The sequence below is a fragment of the Cololabis saira genome, chromosome 9, assembly GCF_033807715.1.
Source record: "Cololabis saira isolate AMF1-May2022 chromosome 9, fColSai1.1, whole genome shotgun sequence".
Taxonomy (NCBI): domain Eukaryota; kingdom Metazoa; phylum Chordata; class Actinopteri; order Beloniformes; family Belonidae; genus Cololabis; species Cololabis saira.
The window spans coordinates 32267221-32290510 of record NC_084595.1 but is presented as its reverse complement, the minus strand read 5'-3'; the positions used below and the strand labels follow the sequence as shown (position 1 = coordinate 32290510).

At 41.1% G+C, this 23290-nt stretch overlaps 1 protein-coding gene across 3 annotated transcripts in view; it reads right to left on the bottom strand.

Moving 5' to 3' along the window:
• frmd3 (FERM domain containing 3) overlaps positions 1 to 23290 on the bottom strand; it is a 120321-nt gene that overhangs the window by 88958 nt on the left and 8073 nt on the right. For all 3 annotated transcript variants that reach the window (XM_061729283.1, XM_061729284.1, XM_061729285.1), the window contains exon 2: positions 2847 to 2951. In XM_061729283.1, coding sequence (XP_061585267.1) covers positions 2847 to 2951 — 105 coding nt within the window. The remainder of the gene's footprint in view (positions 1 to 2846; positions 2952 to 23290) is intronic.

The window sequence follows — 23290 nt, the reverse complement described above, 5'->3', positions numbered from 1 at the left end:
CAGATTAAAGGGGCGGATACACCTGCTGTTTGAACTGCGTTAGCGCCGTTCGCTTAGAAAAGTGATTAATATTTCGAGTTGGCGGAATAAAGATAAATAAACAAGACAGCAACACGGAATGGAGAGGAGATCACTGCTCTGCTTTTCTTGTGATCTCAGTAAAGAAAACAGCGCGATCGGAGATAGTTTGTCAGGCCGTTCAACCAGAGCCGTCGGGAGACTGGAGAATTAGCCGATGCAGCAACTGATGATGAGAAACAGCGGCGATATTTATGTATTTGCTCCGTTTGGTTGGACGACGTGTTACATAGGATTGTCCCGCTGATTTAGCTCAGAACCAGACGGGCCGCAGCAGAGAGCTGGCTGTCATCCTTCTGCCTGACGGGGACGAGCAGCAGGCAGGTGGAGCAGCACGCGCATGTCGTCAGGAGATTAATTTACCGAAATATCGGGAGCAAAGTCTGTGTCGGTCGACTGATAACCGAAGAAACTCTGTATCCTGCTCAGACGTTTGATGATCAGTGGACTAAACCCCCACCAGCACCATCACCGTTGCATCTTCCGACGAGGACGACTCTATTTGCACCGGGAATGTGTTGATCTGCCACCGCTGTTTTGACACGTTTGTCTCTGTGTGGTGGCAATGTCACATCATGAATTTGAGGATAACAGCTGCTTGTTTCCGACCTCCACGTCTGGTCACTTGTGGTCAGCTGGTGTCTGACCGGGACCAGCGCCACTCGCGGCCAGAGCCAGAACTGCAGGTCACGTTCTGAACAGCAAGTATATCTCCCCCCGTCATTCGACAGGCTCGTTCTCCTGACACCTGTAGTTCAAATACAGAAATATCCCCGCTGTTTCTCATTATCAGTTGCTGCATCGGCAGGACTTGGAGCTCTCCCGACGGCTCTGGTTGAACGGCCCGAGAAACCATCTCCGATCGCGCTGTTTTCTTTACCGAGATCACAAGAAAAGCAGAGCAGTGATCTGCTCTCCATCCCGTGTTGCTGTCTTGTTTATTTATCTTTACTCCACCAACTCCAAATATTAAATCACTTCTGTAAGCGAACGACGCGAACGCAGTTCAAACAGCAGGTGTATCCGCCCCTTTAATTTGATTGGTTTACGAGTAAGTCGTGTTTTATCCACTGCTCTGCGCTCTTATGATTGGCTGAAACAAAGGAAGATATCTGATTGGTTGCAGATCCTTCTGTGTTAAAAAAAAAACGTATTTGTGGATCGAGTCACGTCAGGAGAGTCTCAAAAGTCACACGCAAATCCAGCACAGCTCACAGACAGAAAAACGTTTGTAAATCAGGTTATATTTGTGTGTGCATCAAAAATACATTTGTATATCTTGTCCTACGCACGTGTGAATTTTTCTGTGCATTTGTGAAACTTGTCCTGTGCATTTGTGAAACGGTGTGTGCATTTGCACACACTCAAGCATACTCCTAAATTAAACTTACCTGCTGTATTCTACTGCCCTTATTTTTAACAGCTTGTGCTTTTTATTATTTTACTTCTTTGCAAGTAAAATTCAATCTTATCTGTTATTTACTGTCTAATTATGTCTTGCCGCTTTTAATTTCAATTTAAAGCACTTTGAATTACCTTGTGTTGAATTGTGCTATATAAATACATTTGCCTTGCTTTGCCTTTGCGGATTGGTGTGTGCATTTGTGAATTTTGTCCTGTGCATTTGTGAAACGGTGTGTGCATTTGCGAATTATGAGACTGTTCTAGCTCCATACATCTCTGCCCTTAATGAGGCAGTCAATTTTCAAAAGCAAACAAATAAAAATAGGATGTTGAATTAAAGCTATCCTTGGGAAGACTTCATAAACAACGCCGTTTGAACTCACATGTTTATAAAACACAATTTCACAGTATTAGAAAGGATTTGAAATAATATAAGTTGTGATGTTCATGTAGGATATAAGGAAAATGATGTAATTATTTGTGATTTGCACCTACAATGCAATACAGAAACTGCTTCTTCACTTACATCTAACTCTGCTATTAAGTTCAAAGGTTCAACAGTTTAAGAAGTGTATTGTCATGCACACAGCAGCTTAAACTGCTGGCTTCAGGCCCAACTGATGAAGTGCATTTGTTTCTCTTAGTATGTGTGATTCTGTTGCTGCGTTTTTGTTGCTTTACTGACAATTAAGTTTGATTAGAAAAGGTGAAAAGAAGCATAGCTATAGCTTATTATAGCTGCTCCTGTGGTCATTCCTGGAAGGTGTTATTGAAAATCACTGGGAGGTCCCACCTTAAACAGGAATTGTCGACTGTTCCAGTCTGACATATCTTCAGTTAATGGGGTCATTATGGCTCAGTTTTATTTCTTTTGTTTTGTTTGTTATCATTGTATTTTTGTTACTAACTTTTGCATTCTGCATTGCTGTTTTTCAAGAGAAGGAATGCATGTAAAAGAGTGTAAACAGTGTTCTGCTCATCTGCACTCATGGCAATGTGACTTTTAAATCTGAAGCACCATAAGGGATGTTACATTTGTAAAACTCATTTTAGTATTACATGTTTTCAATTCATGCTTCGCAGTTAATATTTACATTAATAATTGTCTATCACCACCTTGAGTGGAGCAAGTTGGAAAAAATCCAACCCAAAATTTAAAAAAGAAAATAAATCTGCCTCCATTGGTTGGGAGTGGTATTACTACTTAGTGAACAGTCACTGACTCATATTTATTTAGAGTGTTTTAATGTATTCTTCTTTTAAACCATCATTGAGGAACCTCAGTCTTCTGGTTGCCGACAGTTACCTGTATCGTTCCAAGGGTTTGTATCAATAATAAGTGCGAGTGTGTGTGTAACTGTTACCCTTTGTTTCTCAGGATCTACATATCGAATACCAAAGTAGTCCTTCTCTAGCAGGTTGTAGTGATTACACACATGGTCCAACAGGAACTGGCCTTTGGTGTCTCTCTGTGAAGCAACAAAATACATTCGTTGAGCTTGTTACCGTATTTTGTGATCTATCCACATTCATAACTTTGATCTAGACCTCCAAGTATTTTGATAAAACTCACACAAAGATGTATATAACAGATACAAAACAGCATGACATTTACAGAGAATGACCCCCTGTTGGGTAGTATTACTGTAAAGCACACATTATTTCTCAAGGCCTTTAATCAAAAATACCACGTCTGCAACTCTATGGTCTCTTGGTGATGATACTGTGTAGCCACTGTGGTCATTTTGTTGAGTCAGCTTCTGAATATGCCAGTAAACAACAGTAGTTTCCAAATACAAAGCCATTAATGATCACTCTGTGTTTATCACCAGCGTTTCAGTCATAATCTGCTCATTGCAAAGAAATGCTCACAAGGATTCTCAAAACTTGTGTTTATGTGTGTTTAGTTTATATACACACACACACACACACACACACACACACACACACACACACACACACACACACACACACACACACACACACACACACACACACACACACACACACACACACACACACACACACACACACACACACACACAAAACTAAGCTTAATTATTAGTGTTGCTTGGCCAATGTAAAAATAAATATCTGCATACATCCAATCCTTTCCATTTTTTAAGAAGATGTAATCAAAAAACCTGCTTGAAAGAAGGTTTCCCCATGGAAGTGTGAAAATATGTCATTCAGTGAGCTGTTCAGATTTGCAGGTTACTGTTACATCATAAATCCAGCTCAGAGCAATATTATCCAGCCTCCTCTCTATCTCCACTAATAATCTCTAAACCTAATCATGCAGCATTCACAGTAACTCCGCAGTGAGAAGTCAAAACCCTTTTGCTCTTTTGTTTTGAGAAATTTAATTTAGTAGGAAATTCTCATCAGGAGTTTTAAGCTTAAATTAAAAAGAAGTGAACTGATAGTGAGCTACTTGATCTTATACCACCAAATCCCTCACCTCTGCAACCCACTCTACCCTGACCAACTGCCTCACCGAAATCAAATCATGGATACACTCGAACTTCCTCCAACTCAACTACAACAAATCGGACATGCTCATCATCGGCCCCAAATCCCTCACCAAAACCGCTCACAACTTCACCCTCACCATTGACAACTCCATTCTGTCTCCCTCCACTCACATCCGCAACCTCGGAGTTATTCTGGACAATAACCTCTGCTTCCAACACCATGTCAACCACATCACAAGAACTGCTTTCTTCCACCTCAAAAATATTGCCCGTCTCCGTCCATCACTCTCCTTCTCTTCTGCTGAAACCTTGATCCACGCCTTCATCACCTCAAGACTTGACTACTGCAACAGCATCCTCTACGGTTCATCTTCCAAGGTCCTCAATAAACTCCAATATATTCAAAACTCTGCCGCCCGCCTGCTCACCTACACCCGCTCCTGTGACCACATCACCCCAGTCCTCCAGAAGCTCCACTGGCTCCCCATCCCTCAACGGATCCACTTCAAAATCCTTCTCCTCACCCACAAAGCTCTCCACAATCAGGCCCCCTGCTACCTCACCGACCTGCTCCACCGCTACACTCCCTCCCGCAGCCTCCGCTCCTCTGACGCCAACCTCCTGTCCCTTCCTGTCAGAACCAAGCACCGGACCTGGGGCGACAGGGCCTTCTCCATCGCTGCTCCCACCCTCTGGAACTCCCTCCCCAAGCACATCCGTGACTGTACAGACCTCCCAACATTCAAATCCCATCTCAAAACTCACCTTTACAGAACTGCTTTTATTGTGTGATTAATGTCCTGTGTATTGTAATTGTACTATGTGTTTTGTTATTAATGTAAAGCGTCTTTGAGTGCCTTGAAAAGCGTTATATAAATAAAACATATTATTATTATTATTATTATTATTATTATTATTATTATTATTATTATTATTATTATTATTATTATTATTATACTGTATGTCCACAAGGAGTCTGACTTCTGGGCTTTTCCTTTTCTTTGCTTCCGATCAGAAGTTTAAAATTCTCATTTGTTATTCAGTGCAGCACATAACACAAGAGCTCAATCCTCCATAACAAAACTTCTAACACACTTTCTTTCATGAAATACACAACAGTAGCATTTAGTATTGATCATACCATATTCCTAGGAAGGCAGCATGGTGGCTTAGCGGTTAGCACTGTTGCCTCACAGCAAGAAGGTTCCTGGTACGACTCCCAGGCCCAGCGGGAGTCTTTCTGTACCCTTTTACACCAATCTGGTTCCAGGGCTGGTGCTAGTGCTGGTGCTAGAGCCGGTTCGCGGTTGGTTCTAAGTAAGAACCGGTTGAGAACCGTTTGCTTTTACACAAGCTGGTGCTGGCCAGCAGCTGGCCAGAGAGCCACGTCATCACGTTACTGTAGCCTATACGTCACCATTTCCCGGTACAATTAGCTTAGCTGTTAAATAAATTAAGAAAAATAATATAAACCTAGTGGAATACTGTAATCCAAGTCTGAATGAGTAGATGCTCCCGGGGAGCTGCGATGCGGAAGCGGGCTGAAGGCTGGAGGAACCACGGATCGAGTGGCGGGGACCCGGGCTGGGAAACTTTGTCTGATTTATGCAGTTGTATAAATTATATTTGTGCATGTTAAATAAATAAAAAATAATAATATAAACCTAATGGAATACTGTCATCCAAGTCTGAATGAGTAGATGCTCCCGGGGAGCTGCGATGCGGAAGCGGGCTGAAGGCTGGAGGAACCACGGATCAAGCGGCGGGGACGCGTCTTTGCGGGCTGGGAGCGGGCTGGGAGCGGGCTGGGAGCGGGCTGGGAGCGGGCTGGGAGAGGGCTGAGAGGCGTCCCCGCGGGCCGGGAACCCACCGATGGAGCGGCAGCCTCGCGTCCATGCCCGCAGGGAAGCGTCCCAGGGCTGGAACGCTTCCCTGCGGGCTCGGACGCGAGACTGCCGCTCCATCGGCGGGCACGGAGCCCGCCGACGTTACTGTTGATGGATTGTACCGTAGACCACTGCTGCTTCTGTTTTACATCCATTATTAAATAAATGGATGTAATAATAAAAGAGTCTGCTAACTTAACCGCCGTCTTCAACGCTCCGTTGTTTAAAAACGGCGCTCTTCCGTGTTTATTCTGCTTTGGTAGTTCAGTAACACCGCCCCCAGCCCCTGACGTAAGCACGTAGCCCCCGACGTAACGTGGTTCTTTACTCTGGACCAGCAAAGAGTTGGTTCTTGTGTAGCACCAGTTTTGAGAGCCATGAGCCGGTGCTTAGGCTGTGTAAAACCAAAGAACTGGTGCTAAGTCTGGCTCTAGCCCAGAACCAGCCCTGGAACCAGCTTGGTGTAAAAGGGACATACCCCTTTTACACCAAGCTGGTTGTGTGGAGTTTGCATGTTCTCCCCGTGTTTACTCGGGTTCATTCTGGGTACTCCGGCTTCCTCCCACAGTCCAAAAACAAGATTGATTGATCATTCTAAATTGCGTGTAGGTGTGAGTGTGCATGATTGTTTGTCCATATATATATGGCCCTGTGATAAACTGGTGACTTTTCCAGGGTGTACCCTTGCCCCTAATGAGCTGGGACAGGCTCCAGCAGACCCCTGTGACCCTGCACAGGAGAAAACAGGTATAGGTAATGGATATGCTGAGGAAGCTGTGTCTCCTTGTGTCCTATAGCTGCTCTGTAGCCTGCCTATGGATTTTGTCCCCAATTAAGCTTCTCTGACTGAACCAGCTCTTGTTGTGATTCACCCACCACACGAACACATGCATACATACAGTACAAAGCCACACCTGTCTCTTTGTCCACATAATGTCAGGAAAAAAAAAAGTAAAAGAGACCACCAACAATGCATTCAATCAGAAGATGTCTCTTTGGCAACTAGTAGTAATTAAAATAATTGTATTTCTTTATTTTTCCAACTGAACCAAAAATAGGTTGATGGTTGCCTTTAATTGTGTATATTTTAAACTCTGTTGTTGCTCTGGTGGTACTTTATGCATAGATGTTTGGAAAAAATAATGTGATGCAACCACAAAAGATCACAAAAGCAGCAAGCAGTTTGAAAGTTCAGTTCCTTGTCAGCAAACAAACAAAATGCATTAGTTTAATTTTAGCTAAGCACATTGCATTTCCATATAAAATGTATCGTAAGTGACCAAGATCAGCCATTTATGAATGGTTGTAACAGAAGAACATATTCGGCAATTGCACTCGAGTCTGTGGTGTGTTTTTTTTTTTTTTAGACTAAAGGTATTGAGCTTTAGACATCTGCTGTGTTCGTCCACATCAAGAAGGCTCAGTATTTAACATCCTAACTCCCTTAAAGAGCATATTGCAGGTTAGAATTTTTTCAAAAATGATACCTGACCTTATGTGAAAATGACATATATGTGAGAAGTTAATGTAGGATTTAATATGTTTTACAAGACATAAGGGCACTTATTCAGAGGAAAAAGTGGCTGATTTTAGCCAAGCTCGTACAAACGCTCTTTTTTTCGAACACCGCGTCATATGACGTCACGCCAGGGAGCATCTCCACAGCTCTGCCCCATCTGTATGCCCAGACCCGTACACACGTAGCCGGGTATCTGCTAAACCAAAGATATTTTCCTACGTTTGGACCTGTCATCCACATGAAAACACAAATAAACGAATGTTTAAAAAAACTCCGGGCAAAGGGAAGATTTTTGAAAACTCCGTTTATGTAGATGAGTGTAGACCTGGTGTAAACAGAGACAACCGGAGTTTTGCGTTTTCGAACGTCACATTATGCTCCAAAACGACAACAAATCTGCTCTGATTCTGACGTCTAACGTGCGACCTTTGTTTACTACAGAACTACAGATGATCCACCATCTGTTCTCCAAGCTATTTATTAAATAAATGGTCTCTGCTCTTGACACCGTTACACCGACGCGGAGCCTACGCCGTAGGGTACGCGGCGACGCGCAGCAGCTGCAGCCCTGCTGCGTCGGTTTAACGCAGCAGCTCCGCGGTGGGACCATGGATCTGACACGGGGGGAGTCGAGCTCGTTTCCCGAGAATGAGACACGGCTCCCGGACCCGGGAAAGCTGCGCAGCAGGACTGCGTCGATTAACGCGGCAGCTCCGCGGCGGACACCGGGGGGAACTCGAGCTCGTTGCCCGAGGAGGAGGCGCAGATCCCGGGGTAACTGCGCCGCGGAGGTGGCCCGGAGTCCGGAAGACCAGATGATCTACAGGTCTGTGCTTATGAATGTGGTCGAAAACGCAGATCTTCGGTTCTGTGTGGAAGGTTTTATTTTTTTTTAACAACGATGTAATGTGGATACAAATTATTTTATAAACGAAGGTGGGGAAGTATTCGGTTTTAAAAAATACCCGGCTATTTCGGATGCTTTTAAAAAAAAAGAGAAGATAATAAGCCTGTTTTCTGTTTATAAAGTACAAACGTAGACAGATTACAAGTACTCACCCGTTTTTAAGGAGTTATTTTCGGAGTTTCTTTCAGGAGCGCACGGGCGGGTGCTGTAGTGAATAAAGGCTGATTTATGGTTCCACGTAAAATCGACGGCGTAGCCTACGGTGTAGGGTACGCGGCGCACGCAGCGTTCGGTGCGTCGCCGCGTAACCTACGCCGTAGGGTCTGCGTTGGTGTAACGCGGACCCATAAATCAGCCTTTTAAAAAGCGAGTTTCAGCTGTCAATCAAAAGAACGTGGGGGGACTAACGGGTTCTTAGTCATATTGGTGTGAATACACATTCACAACCTCTTCAGTGTCACAACTAACATTAAGATCCACTATTTTTCCTATTGTTGAATTCACCGCGCTCCCCAGTGTGACGTCACTCCCGGTTCAGCTTTTTCAGATGCGGAAGTAAAATACTCTCACAAAAACAACTCCAGAGGTCACTGTAGTATATATTTATGCGTATTTCAATGAAAATTCAGTTCCTACATTATTTTCCTACACATTGATTCACAGGGGTCTCCAACCTGCAATATGCTCTTTAATAAAAGCTCTCAGACAATATGCTTTTAACTGCCAGTATCTGCTCTATGCAGCGCTTCTGTTAATTCTTTCTTCCTTATTACTTTGTTGTAGCTTTTGTGAAACCCATCAGTCTGCATGGCAAGTAGTTTAACTCTATGTCTGTGAAGATTCATTTCACCATTTTCCACCCAACAACCCCACCAGGCAACATCTTTTTTGGTTACCACGCAAGTTAAGTATTTTTTTTTCCTGTTGACTTCTCCACAGTAAAATATAATATGAAGATGGCTGCACAATGTATACGTTCAAAAATGCATATGTTCAATTAGTAAACATTGCAATCTTTCATTTATTTTATTTTTTTTATTTTGCCAAGTCAATCTTAAAAAGTGCAACAATTGTGACCATGTTCACTGAACAACCAAAAAAAAGAAAGAAAGATATTTGTCATAAAAGTTATAGCAAGTTATAGATCCCCCACTCCCTCCATGTATCTTTCGGCAAGACACATAACCCCACATTGCTCCTGATATGCTCACCTGTCTGTGATTGTAATGGCAAACTAGGAAATGCAAAATGACACATTGCTGTAAAAATGTAAAAAAAAAAAAAATTATTAAAATAAAATAAAATAAAATTTGAGGTCAGTGCATGCAAGAATGAAGACAAAATAAAAACAGAACCAACTCACAAGCATACATCCATGGTTCACATACAGCTCCAGTTCCCTCAAAACGTTACAGAGTGCATCCTCAATTCAATATTTAATCTACCCAGTCATTTATTTTTACTGAAGACTATCAAACACAAACAGGACAACTTTTATTTAGGTCATACCAGCAAGATGAATAGTAATATGGAACTCTTAAGGACATATTAGTACAGATGTCTTATTTAAAAAAATAATCACAATGTACAGCTCAGAATATTGAATTCAGTGATTTCATTACAATCGAACCCATCACTTAGAATATTTAATTGCTGTTTTACTAGAGAGAAAGTAGAAGATGAGTGATTTATGAACAGACTGCAGCTGAAGCTTGTGTGGGACAGGAGCTGGAGGTACTGAAACTTCCAGCTTTCTTAACTTCCATCCATCCATCCATGTTCTTCCGCTATATCAGGAACCGGGTCGTGGGGCAGCAGTCCTAGCAGAGATGCCCAGACTTCCCTCACCACCGACACTTCCTCCAGCTCTTCTGGGGAGAGTCCGAGGCATATTCAACTGATGAATTTGACATCCTGATACCTTTGACATACCTTTGACATAATTTCCTGTTCATTTCCTGTTAATTAGAGTTTGGAAATTGTCCATAAATATAAGTACACATGGTTGTCTTCTACTGTGGGCTTGGGACAGCCGGACCAGGATGCATTGTTTTTCTACAATGTCAGAATACATCCTTGTGACATTGTGTCATCAGTCCTAAGTTGATTTGGTGAATTTGTCACACGTACGGAAGAGAAACACTGTTACCCTCTCAGATTTGTACCTCGTGTGTGCTTCTGGACACATGAATAATGGCCTGTTGGCTCTATTTCATTTAAAATATGTTTCAGAGCCGAGCATCTTCTCACTCCTCTCACTGTTTCCATGAAGTAATATAAATATATTTTTCATAAATCAACCTAGCTGTCAGATGCATTACTTAACATTTGCTTTAAGCACAAACATAAGAGGTAAATACAATCTTTGTTAACTGTTACCATTTTGCTTTCAGGAGGGTTGATATAAAGCTTTGAGGACCTGATGTCCAGTGAATTTAATTAAACATAAATTCATGAATGGTAACAAGAAAGTGTGACATTCTCATATGATCTATTAAATGTAAACTAATCTCACAGCATAATAGTGACTTGAAGACTTATTAACACTCATGTTAAGATTCATTTATCATGAACTAATGCATTAAACTGTCATGAGTGTTGCTTTAGTTAAGCATTACTTCAGTGCGTGATCGATACCCACATGTAGTATTCTCAATATATTTAAGATATATTAAGAAGCGATTCTTTCACATTTTGAGGTCCTTGTTTTCAAGTGTGTTACCCCACACGTAATTCCAAACCGCAGCAGGACAGTTTTGTTGATCTCTCCCATGACCTTTGTTGTATTGCTGCGGCAGCAATCAGCTGTCAGTGACAGCCCGTCCCTATTGGCTGATACAGATTTATTGTTGTATCTGAGTGACAGCGACAAGTTAATCAAGTGTGTCCCCCTGTGGATGCAGCTGTGACTGTCTGCGTCACGGTGTCCTGCCTGAAGGGTGTGTGTGTGTGTGTGTGTGTGTGTGTGTGTGTGTGTGTGTGTGTGTGTGTGTGTGTGTGTGTGTGTGTGTGTGTGTGTGTGTGTGTGTGTGTGTGTTGAGAGTGAAAAAGGCTTTAATGTTTCAGCATCAAGTTAAGGTCAAGTTTAGGTGTTTAGTCGTCGTGGTTATGGTCAGGGATTAGAAAATTAATTAAGTGTGCGCTAATCAGAAATAATTCACGCCTCAGCTTGTATACGCTGCACATATACATCAGCACTTGTGTGTTGGTGCGTATCTGTCTGCATCTCTCAGGATTTGCAGCTGATCTGTGACAACAGTGTTACTAAGCTGCTAAATCTGAAGAGCAAACAGACAAAGAGACACAGAGAGGAAGGAGGAAAAAAAAGAGAAAAAAAAATCATACAGAAACCAGCTATGCCATGAGCTGTTTCTATCTACATCATCAAACAACACTTTTTCTCTGTCTGCTCCTCAGGGCAGATGCTCAAGAGCAGAAAAGAGGTGGACTGACGGCAAGCAAGAAAAAAGAGAAACAGACCAGACAGAGAGTGTTATGGAGGCGAACATGCTGAGAGGCTGAAAGGAGGAGCAGGGCAAGGCAGAGTTAAAAAAAAAGATTCAATAAAAGGAGAGATTGGAAGACAAATTTGTAAGGCAAAAAGAAAGATGCAGGGTGAGGAAAGTAGAGATAAAGAGTATATGTCATGTCCGACAAGGGCTGAATACATATTTAATGTTTCCAAAGGCTGGGCATTAAACATTTAAATGGTCATCCTGTCTCTTCATGATCCCACCTAATGACAGCAAAGTGCTCCTCTCAGCCTTGCTGAACACACAGATACATACACAAACTTTAAATAGAGCTTCAGTGACAAATGTTTTTGGTCTATCAGAGGCACAAATGCACTTTGACATGTGTGCTACACCCTTTCGCTGTCTTTTTTTGTTTTGTCTTGTTTTTGATGTAGCATCATCCTTACAGCCAGCACAGTCCAGATTCTGGCCACCCAAACAAAAACTGAAAAAAAAACAAATGAGAACGCATCATGTTGGTATGAAAAAGGAACACATAATCAAATATTTATCCCTACACCTACTATGAATTCATGAAAAAAAAACAACAGCTGCTTAACTCAGGGAAAGTAAACTCCACACAAAGCGTTCCCAAGCACCAACCCAACTCGCAGATTCAGTGTAGTTTTGTCCTGCATTTCAGCCATTGCAGTAAAAATGAGACTCAACAAAAGCAGAAGCCGAATAATAATATGAATAAAAGACATTTGGAAAAAAGAGGAAACATGATAAAAATCACCAAAACAGTCCAAGGCTACCTGCCAGAGTAAGAATCAGTCACCAAGTCTGACATCCAGGAAGCGTCAGGCATGAAGAGCACAACAGTACCAGGCAAACATCTTCACCTACAAGTGTTACATCAGCACATGATGTCAGACTTGGGCTGGTGATGACGATCCTGATCTCCAAATGACTAAATCCCCAGCTACTGGTGGATGAAGCAATAGATGAAACAGACGAACCTGAGCTGTCTGCCTGAAGTGACAACAAAACGCTGCGTGAAAGCCACTGGATACATGGATACAAGTTGGACTTTCAACTTACCCTCTTTGAACAACAAAAAGGATAAAGATTGGAGAATACCAGATACACTATCAAGGGTGAAAAAGGGTAGCATCTCTGAATCCGATAGTCAAAACATGCGTGCCTAATACCAGAGGTTGAAAACTCCTGACTGACAGGGACTGAGAACAACAAATTTGAGAATATGTGGTTCCTTCAGCTGCCAGCCAACCAAGAGTGAAGGACAAAGGACTGTGTTGGATGTGACGATCTCCGCAAAAAACATCAGCCAGAAGCATCACAAGATCAAGAAGTAAACCAAGACTCAGGATAACAACTGGAGGAGATGTGGAAGTTGATGTCCAGAGTGGTTCCAATGGTTAAAAAAAAAGAAAAAGCATCATGGGTTGTGTGACAGTTTGAACACTGTCACCGTCTGTTTTGGCTGTCTATCAATGGGCACGCATTGATGGGTAGTGTATGAACAATCTCTCACCACGGCTCTGTACTGCAGGTTAAACGAGTCAGGGAGGGGGTGGACTCTTTAGCTGAATCCCAATCTCCACCCTCACTGACTCACAGACTTACGTGCGCGCTCCCGCGACTTGCGTAAGGGTTTAGGGCTGTCCCATTCCTAAAATCGTTAAGTGCGCGAGGGCTCCCGGCAGACATTTTGAGCCCTTACTGCTCACTTCCCGTAAGTCCGCATCTTCGCAGACTTTTGGAAAGGGAATTACCCACAGTTCATTGCGTTGTGACATAAAAGGAGGTTACCAGGGAGAATGTAAACAAAACAGGGGGCGGAGGAAAAGGAACCATGTGCGACTGCGAGAAGAAAGAAGTTCACCTGTAAATATAAATACATATCCCACTGGTGATTTAAATTCAGAAACTGTTGTCCCGTGAGGATTTTTCAACGGCCCTATTATTTCCTTTACAAACAGGGAGCTAAAATGTAGTGAATCTTCATCATTGTTTTATTCATAATTTGAGGTTCAATTTCTTTTGTTTTCATTTTATACTAGACAAATCCTCAGTTGACCTGGTGTTGAATAAACAAGACTTGCTTTTCTTTGATCTGAGTACAGTGCAGAGGTGGAAAAAGTACAAAAATATTGTACTTAAGTAAAAGTACAAATTTTCTGCTTAAAAATTACTTAAGTAAAAGTAAAAAGTACCCATTAAGAAAATTACTTAAGTAAAAGTATAAAAGTACCTCAACTTAAATATAATAAAGTACAAAAAGTACATGGGTTAAAATGTACTTAAGTACAAAAGTAAAAAGTACAAAGTACAAAGTACAAAATTCAAAGTACAAAATTATTTTCAAAAGGATTGCAAAGAAATGAAGAATCCAAGAATTTGCTTACAACTCTAAATAATGGTGATATTATTCTGACCCCTTTAGCGTTTGTTTCCATTACCCCATTTTAATTTCTCCCTTTGCTCATCACTGCTGCTGTAGCCATTGGCCCCGCTGACAGGTCCACCCCCAGCCTGTAGTATGCAGTGACAACATTAAGCAACCCCAGCTGATAAAGGATGAGACTTTTGAACTTTTAAATGCCAAAACCACCTTAGAAGGGGTGGAATCAAAGAATGGCGCGCATGGACACGCGTCGGCTACCGCTCAAGGCTGATTTATGGTTCCGCGTTACACCAACGTACCCTACGGCGAGGCTCTGCGTCGATTTAACGCGGAACCATAATTCAGGCTTCAGTCCTCCTCGGTACTCGACGCGACGGCGGTTCCTCCGGCCTTCCGGCCCGCCTCTGCGGCGCAACTCTCCCGAGAGCTGCGGCTCCTTCTCGGTATATTCACGCGCCCCCCTTCCTTCCCGTCCCCCATATGGTTCCGCGTTAAATCAACGCACACCTACGCCGTAGGCTACGGCGTAGAGTGTGCGTCGCCGCGTACCCTACGCCGTAGCTCTGCGCCGGTGTAACGCGGAACCATAAATCAGCCCCCGCTGTGCTGTTCTTTAATTTGTAGCGAGTAACGACGTGTCCAATTTTAAATGTAGCGGATTAAAAGTACGATTATTTCCTTGAAAATGTAACGAAGTAAAAAAAAAGTACAGAAAAATGAAAGTATCAATAAAAGTACAAATTCTCAAAAATCTTACTTAAGTAAAATAACAAAGTACTTGTAGTTCGTTACTTTACACCACTGGTACAGTGTTTGAATTAAGATTCCCTATGTTAACAGAAATGCATACATGTAAATACTAGCAAGATAGTTTTAGATCCAACACAAACAAGTCAGGCAGTAATTTGGTTATTCATTTATTTATGACCACAAAATTTAAACAATTTCAGCAAGTTGAACAAAAACGTTGCAGTAAATAGTGATAATATAACTGAAATATTTAGCTCAGGTTACCATCAATTTATATGCTCTTACAAAAATGAAATTACTCGGCGATTGAGCCTGGCATACCGGATGCGCTGGTATGGGTAGATTGAAAGAAATACACTACATTAACAAGGACATACATATTGTACTGTGCGCATGTTTAAATTGTGTTCTTTGTTGAATTTTATGCTCCTTTATATAGGCTACCACTTTGTTTTCAAACATCCGTAGGATGATCATTCCCAAACGTATAATACCGGTACGTAACATTTTGATCTGACTAGGAATTTTGAAAATTGAAATTTAAAAAAAAGTTATAAAAAGAAAAAAAAAAAACATTTTGATCTGACGTGTTTCCGGTTTCTGCTAAGTGCTGTCCCATTCCTATTTATACCATTTGGAGCCCTCACACCCTCTCACACTTAATCACGTGCCGCTGACGTCACTGAAAGTATCTGAGGGTTCAGGGCTGGAGGGTCTAGGGTGGAGATTGGGATTCTTCCACCGAATGGTGTCAGGAAGCTCACCTGTCACTGATTGGGCCATACTATGTTCTCTGAGTTTGGGGGTCAGAAGGACACTGGACATTGAAAGCAACAATCTACAAGCTCACTTTTTAAATGGACATTGACATTGAAATCACTGATCTTCAAGCAGATATGAGCTTTAACAATCATGCTGTATTTGACTTTATTTATGGCTGGTGTTGAATAGCACAGTATTGTGGCCTCCCTGTTGATGGTAGGGGTGATGAGCTGTATGAGGGGCAACCTGCTGTCTTCCTGACAGTCTGCTGTCTGTTGCTGCAGAAGAGGGGCTGTTCTCAGCTTTCCAGGAGATGTCTATTGAGGTGATTATTCTTGTTATGTAACCATGGTAAATGCATTTAGTATTGAGTTTTTGTTTGATTTAATTTGACTTTATTTTATGGATTATTTGAAGTATTTTGAATATGCTTTATTTTGAGTTTAGTTTTGAATAAGTTTATTTTCTGTTTTCAGATATGGTATTTTGGTCTGCTCTGTATATTTGCTACACTTCTGACACTTTGGGGGAAATAAATGTTGTTAAAACCTATTTGCAACTGTGTGCGTTGCCATTCTTTGATTTTGAAAGTCCGGTGGTACAAGAGTTACACTACCCTCACCCGAGGCAAGGTGTGACAGGTTGTGACACCAGGATAATTGTATTTTTGGAAAGATGTGTATGTATTATTATATAATGAATGTAACTGCAGTCTGACACAGGTGAGTGATGTTTCTCAGATTGTGACTTTGACCATAATGACTCATGCTGTAAGATCCTGTGTGCTCTGGCCCAGTTAAACACAGCTTGTTATTTAATCATTATGCATGCCAGCTCAATTATGAGTGGTCCTTATCGACTGCTACACAGTTCATTTCATGACACAGTACACCTAATTGAGCTTACACGCTGTGGGAGAAGCATTAAATTCCTGCAACCCCCCCCATGAGGAAACCAACACTCCCCTCCTATCTGCACACTCTGGGACGAAGCGACAAACCACATGAGACAGAGAGGACTGGGGATTTAAAGACAATGATATGCCCTCTTTACCCCACCAATTTAAGACCTAGTAGCTAAAAATTACAAAAGTTACACTGATTCCTGGCTTTTTATTTTCTTTGTTAGTGCTTTGTTTAGTGCTTTGTTAGTGGAGAGTTGGTATGACGGACGTTGTGTAGCAGTTGTTTTAAATCAGTGGTTCTCAACCTTTTTCTGACAAGTCTCCCTGCAAAACACTGCTATGCTTTCAGCATGTCTTAAATATGACAGAAGATTTCCCCTGTAGTATTCACTCAACTTAGTTTCACTCCACACTTTGCTTGTGGTCCTCCACTAACCCTCTGCAGTGACTAAACACCCCACACCGTTTCAGAACCAGTCTTACAAATTATAGAGCATTTCATTATGAAAAAAAATATATCTAGTCAAAAACATCTTGCTTTACTTACAAGTAATCAGAGCTAAATTTGACTCTTTTTATCATTTAAATGGGATGAAGCTTAAACAGATGACCTTAGCTTAGATTAAAGAAACAGTAATCCCCTGTGAGGTCATGATGTGGCCACTCTGAGTTATACTTACACTTATAATCCTTTTATTATTTTGCAGATTATCCTCCACTTCACTCATAGGAAAGCACAGAGACCTTGTCCCAGAGTGGAAGGAAACCAATTACCTTCTCATCACCGGGCAGAGGTACTCACACACCCAATATAGGAGCACACGGGGAAGCACGGATGAACACACTTGATATGAAGCATGCAATGTGCACCTGCACATGTTGGGTTTCACAGCTGGCCGCTCAGACTAATTCACTTTGAAGCTGATCTATAAATTATGATATATATGAAGCAGGAGCAGATTCTGTTATAGAGCATCACCAGCATCACTCCCACCCATTGTATAGCTGTACACTAACTCACAGGAGAGTATTAGATTAAGAAAAAAGTATGACAATATCAGCATGACATGCCACTGCAGCAGTGCTGGATGCATGAAGAATTTGTACCAAATAATCAAACGCCATGAAATAAGAAGAAAAACTGACATGAGAAAGCATGTTTAACCCTTAAAGCGTGTGCAGCACGGATCTGTTCATAAACGAGCTGAGTGAACTTTGAATTATGGCGTATTTTATTGATGACCATATCCCAGCTTGCAACCATAGACATAAAACAATGGAAGTCTTAGGTCACGTGACCCATTGGTTTCTAAAGGCCTGTTTTGAAGCCCATTTGTCTTTGTGCGGGGCACAATCATGTTGCTTGGAAAGCTGTTGGAAACACGCCCACCATGTCAATCAAAGGTAGCTTTGCTCCCAGCTCTTTCAGCCAAACCCTGCTGAAATATCTGCAGAGGTGCTGCCAGATGCTCACAGCAGGATATATCTGGTGCAAACAGCAGTATTTAAATGAGGTGTTGCGCGTTACGGTTTGCGGCGCAAACTTTGCGCCATGGAGAGTGGATGGAAAGCAGGATATAGTCGCAAGCGCAAAATGAAATTTGACGAGTTGGAGTTATAGATATTAGTGGAAGAGGCAAATTGTTGTGGCGTATTCAGCACCCCTGCCATGAAAAGCACCCCCTCGTATATTCAATGATAAGTAGACCAAGAAAAAAACAACACACTGACACTTCAATATATTTATATATACACACTCACACAAACACATACTTAGGAGTTTATATTATATATATTTACAAATATTATGGAAGACAACACAGTAAGCAGGCTATTAATTAATGACATCAATAACCATTTACCTGATTTTTTTTTTTTTTTACCCGAATCCATGAGCGCATTTAAACATGAATCATTAACACAAAACTGGACGCTAAACAGAACATGGACAACAGAACATGAACAGAACACGGAATGAGAATATCATTTTTGTCAGACGAGGGGGTGCTTTTCACGGCAGGGGTGCTGAATACGGCACAACACCGGGGTATGACTGCAGAACAGGCGCACAATAAGAAACACTTTTTTCTCCATGAAAACACGTGATTTATTTATTATCACAAATAAAAAAAATGAATGTGCCTCCTGTGGCAACCTTTTGCTGAATAATACTCGATTTAACATTCAAATAAAATATTTCTCCTTTTGCATGTGGAGATTAGCACCTTCCTTTCGAACGTATTAAATACAGACGCAATCACAATCCACGCAAAAACTTTCAGACTTGGTAAATCTCATTGCGCGTGGTAAATGGACCAATTTGCATCTTTCCCTCCCAGTATTTAGCGATTTCTGGTGGGTACGCCCCATATTGATTATTCATCAGGGCAAAAGTACTAAATGAACAGCGTGTGCTATTTTGCGCATTTGAGAGACGCAGTCGTCTTTGCACGCTGTTAGTAGATCAGCTGGCACTTTGGTTTGTGGGTGCTGTCAAGTTTGCACACGTTTTTACACACGCAAACCTTTAGTAAATCGGGCCCTTGGTGTGGTACAACCCCCACTTTGATGGACTTTGGAGCCGGCGTCTAGCAGCAAGTTAAGGACCTGCATGGAATCTTAGTTCCGCATGAGCTTCAATGTGGAAGTTAGCTGGTTAGTGCTTGCTTCCAACCCAGGAAAAATAATGTTCACGAGGAGAAGAGTGCCAAGTCCCGGAAACTACATGAAACACAGGAGTGAACAGGCAAGGATTGAACGGTATTGACCATGGATTGGAATCGGACAATGGATGCAAGTCGGAGATGTGAGTGGATTATTGAGAAGAATGACTTGGAAGAAAAACAAACTTGAAAAGGAGATATTCCATTCATGGAGAGAAAGAAGGAGGTTCCTCCAACTGGAGTTGCAGAAGCAAAAACAGCGAAAAACAGTGTTGCCAGATACCCCCAAACCAAATTATCACACAGAGAGACCGAAACTATCGTATTTAGCATAAAATGATCATACAATACAACAACGCCGAAAGAGAAGCGGGTTTGGTGATGGTGCGGGGCGAAGAAGGCATAACAATCAATTACGGATAAATGAATCTGCTGAATCGGATTTCATATCAGACATCAGAAACATTTTCTTTTCAAGCAGAATTGTAAATTATCATACACTTTCAACTATTGATGTACATTGTACAGAAATTGAAATGATCATAGATATAACATAATTACCGCACATATGGCAACACTGGTGAGGAAGAGGAACAGCCACCCGCCGCACCGCTTTTCAACCAATGTAAGTTTTATTTTGTTTTGTAGCTCATGTTCTCTCGTAAATTAATCAGGAGTTGAATATAAATGTTTTGATCCTTTCAATATATTTATGTAGAGCCTGTGGCCAGTTCAGAGCCAACTTTGGTTGCAGTGAGCCTCAGATGAATGTGTAGGAGGGAGACGACAACTGATGTACTTCATCTCCACAGTAAACTCACACCTTAAACACGATTGGGAGCCTAAATTCATCATATTCTTGAATGCATATTGTAATATTTATCAGTAAAATGGAAATTCTTCATTAAATTAAATGGATAAAGCATAATGGATGTCTAGTGTGTTTTTTTTTTATATTCATGATTGTATGTTGTAATACAAAAAAATTGTATGTGACTATGGTGCTGAGCAGCTGGGACGAAGTTCCTGAAGGTTCCCAGTAAGTTCCCAGCAGGAAAAATTAGATATTAGAAAGGGGAAGACTCATCTTTTCATCCAGGTTCAAATACTTTCACTTTTCACCTAATTTTTTTTTTTTATTTTTTATTTTTTTTATTTGATTTTATTAGGGATCCCCATTAGCTGGCGCCGTAGCGACCAGCTAGTCTTCCTGGGGTCCACATAAAAGACATACAAAATAGATTTACAAATACAACATTAATTAATATCAGTATTCAGTACTAAAAAACCTTACAATTTAAAACCAAGTTACATGATGGGAGTTGTTAAAAAAGCATGGTAAACAAAAAAAACAAAAAAAAACCTTACAGTGACAAATACAATTTTAACTTCTTTTTAAAAGTAAGTTTCCTGAAAAGGGTATTGCAGAGGTTTTGGGGCAGGTTATTCCAAAGAGCCAATGATCGATATATGAAAGTTCTCTTTAAAGCATTTGTCTTTGGACCTGGTAGTACAAGATGTCCATTACTGGAACCTCTAGTGTTGTGATCATGCACAGTATTGCTATAAACTATTTGACTATAAATAAAAACAGGACTTTTACAGATTATGACTGACCTGAACAGTACAGTATTAAAATACAACCTTTTATCTACTGTAAGCCAAGAAAGGCTGGCATGCATGTGGCTCACATTAGACCTAGGTGAGCAGGCGAGAACTAACCGTGCTGCCCTGTTCTGGACAACCTGGATAATAATGAACACTTGCCAAAAAAGGACCATCAATCATCTTTTTTTATTATAATTATCATTATAGTAAAAGGACGAAACAGATGATGAAAGCCCACTGTCCACCAACACCACTGAAAGGAAGATGATGAGGGAGAACGAGTATTTTCAAGTTATTTAGAAAGATGGATCATTGTTTATGTTTGTGAGAGCACTTTAACTGAAAAGGTATCATTCTGATTTTAAATATTTGTAGTTTTTGTTGCTCAGGTTAGTGTATCTAGTTGGTTAAAAGTACAACATTTAATTGGGTGTTTCATTTTAATGTGACCCCCCCCCCCCCCCCTTTGTCTAGCCCAGATAGAAACTTTTTTTTCGGTGGCATAAACAAACATATTTCTGAAACACTTTTGTGGCATGATAAATCCTCCTGCAAATCAAATTAGTTATTTATGGCTCTTATGCTTTTTGGACACTGCTATAATATATTTCTTCAAGTTTCCAGTTTCAGAATAAATACGTGTTAAAATTTCAAACTTTAAAAAAGCTTTGATCTCTCTTTTTGTGTGTGTGATAGAAAGTTAAATAAACAGAATTCAATTTAAAAGTTTTGAATACTTATAAAAGTGATTGTATTAGATTGCCTCAGTTGTGCTGAAAAAAGGAAAAAGGATTCAATATATTGTACATTCTCTCTATATACGTTTTAATATAGTCGTGAAAAAAGCAGCTGAAATGCTATGAGTTGTCATTGGAGACACACCAAATAGAAACCAGGCTGTAAACGTGAGTTTTAGAAGATCATGGTTGGTGGGTGGCCGCAAGAAGAGCACTGTTGTCTTTTTCTTTTTTTTTCACTTCAATGTTTGCTTTGTGTTTCAGTTTGCAGGTGATGTTAAAAAGTGGCTAAAAGTGGTTAAATACGGCACAGCATATTGACCCATGCTCTGAAGTTATGCTGTTTAAACAGATCATGTCACGTCTGTGATCTTTCCAAAAAAGAGCAAAGCACATCAAACAGCTTCTCCTCCTTATTTGTCTTTTCCTCTTTGCAGATAGCTTCTTCTCATGTACCCTGCATTAACTTCTGACTAACTTTATCGGTTTTCCACATGCAGTTCATGCCAATTAGCAGTGACACACCCACCCCTGAACTACAGACTGGTTCTTTCAGTCTCTTACTTGTCTAACCTCATCTTTCTGAGTAGAAATCTGAAGCTGCAGTACTGATGGCTGACTTTTGTCATGATGCCACATAAAAATACCTTATCAGCATCAGGTGACAGTTTAATCATTTTCTTTTTTCTTTCCTACTAGGATTTTAAAGTTTCATCATGTAGATTATTTTCTGCCACACTGTGGTTCCTGGGCCTTTTTTGTCTTGTCATTTCCTGTTTTATTTTGAAAGAAGTAACCCTCCTCTCGTTGCAGGTCACTTGCCTTTCCTCATGTGTCACCGGTCTGATGTCCTCCCTGATTCCCTGTGTTCACCTGCTCCTCATTACCCTCATGTGTTCAAATAGTCTGCGTCTCCCCCGGTCTTGTGCCAGTGTGTCATCTCCGTTCATGTGCGTACGCCCCACCGTCTCCATAGTATTCTTGACCACAGTTTTTGCCACAGTTTCCATTTGTCTCCTCTGTGTGGAGCGATTTAGTTATATCTTAGTTGAACTTTCTTGTAAATTTTTGCATAACCTTTTCGTCTCCTCCGTGTGGAGTGATTTTGAGTTATATCTTAGTTGAACTTACTAGTGAATTTTTGCATAGCCTTTAGTTTCCTCCATGTGGAGTGATTTTGAGTTTTTTGTCTTGATTAACCCTGCTGCTTCCTGAGGAAGAACGTTATAGATAATATTTCATAGCCCGCCTTTTTCTCAGCCTTGGGATTGAGCTGCAATCTCTAATAAAGACTCTGATACCCTGCATCTGCCTCCTGTGTACAAGTCTGGTCCTGATATTTTCGTGTTATCAACAGTTTACCTATTTTCTTATAAAACCTGAACGCTTGTTTATTCTTCTCTTGCTCTGTTTTCCAGACAGCCTGCTTTGCCAGCTTCATTTCAAATATTTTTTATATGTTTAATCTGCTAATCTTTTTTTCCACGGCTACTCTGGTTCATTTCCTCTCAGACCATGCACTCTGCCAGATTTGATGGTTGTTCTCGCAGTTTGTGTATTTCAAGCAACCGTGTCTTCCGAAATGTTGTCTTATCAACCTTCTAACTTTGTTTTCCTCATACATTTCTGTTTGTGTGTTCCTCCTCCTTCCTTTTATCCTGCCGTCTCGTCTCTCGCTGCTTCCTTGCAGGATCAAGCACAAGCCAGGAAAA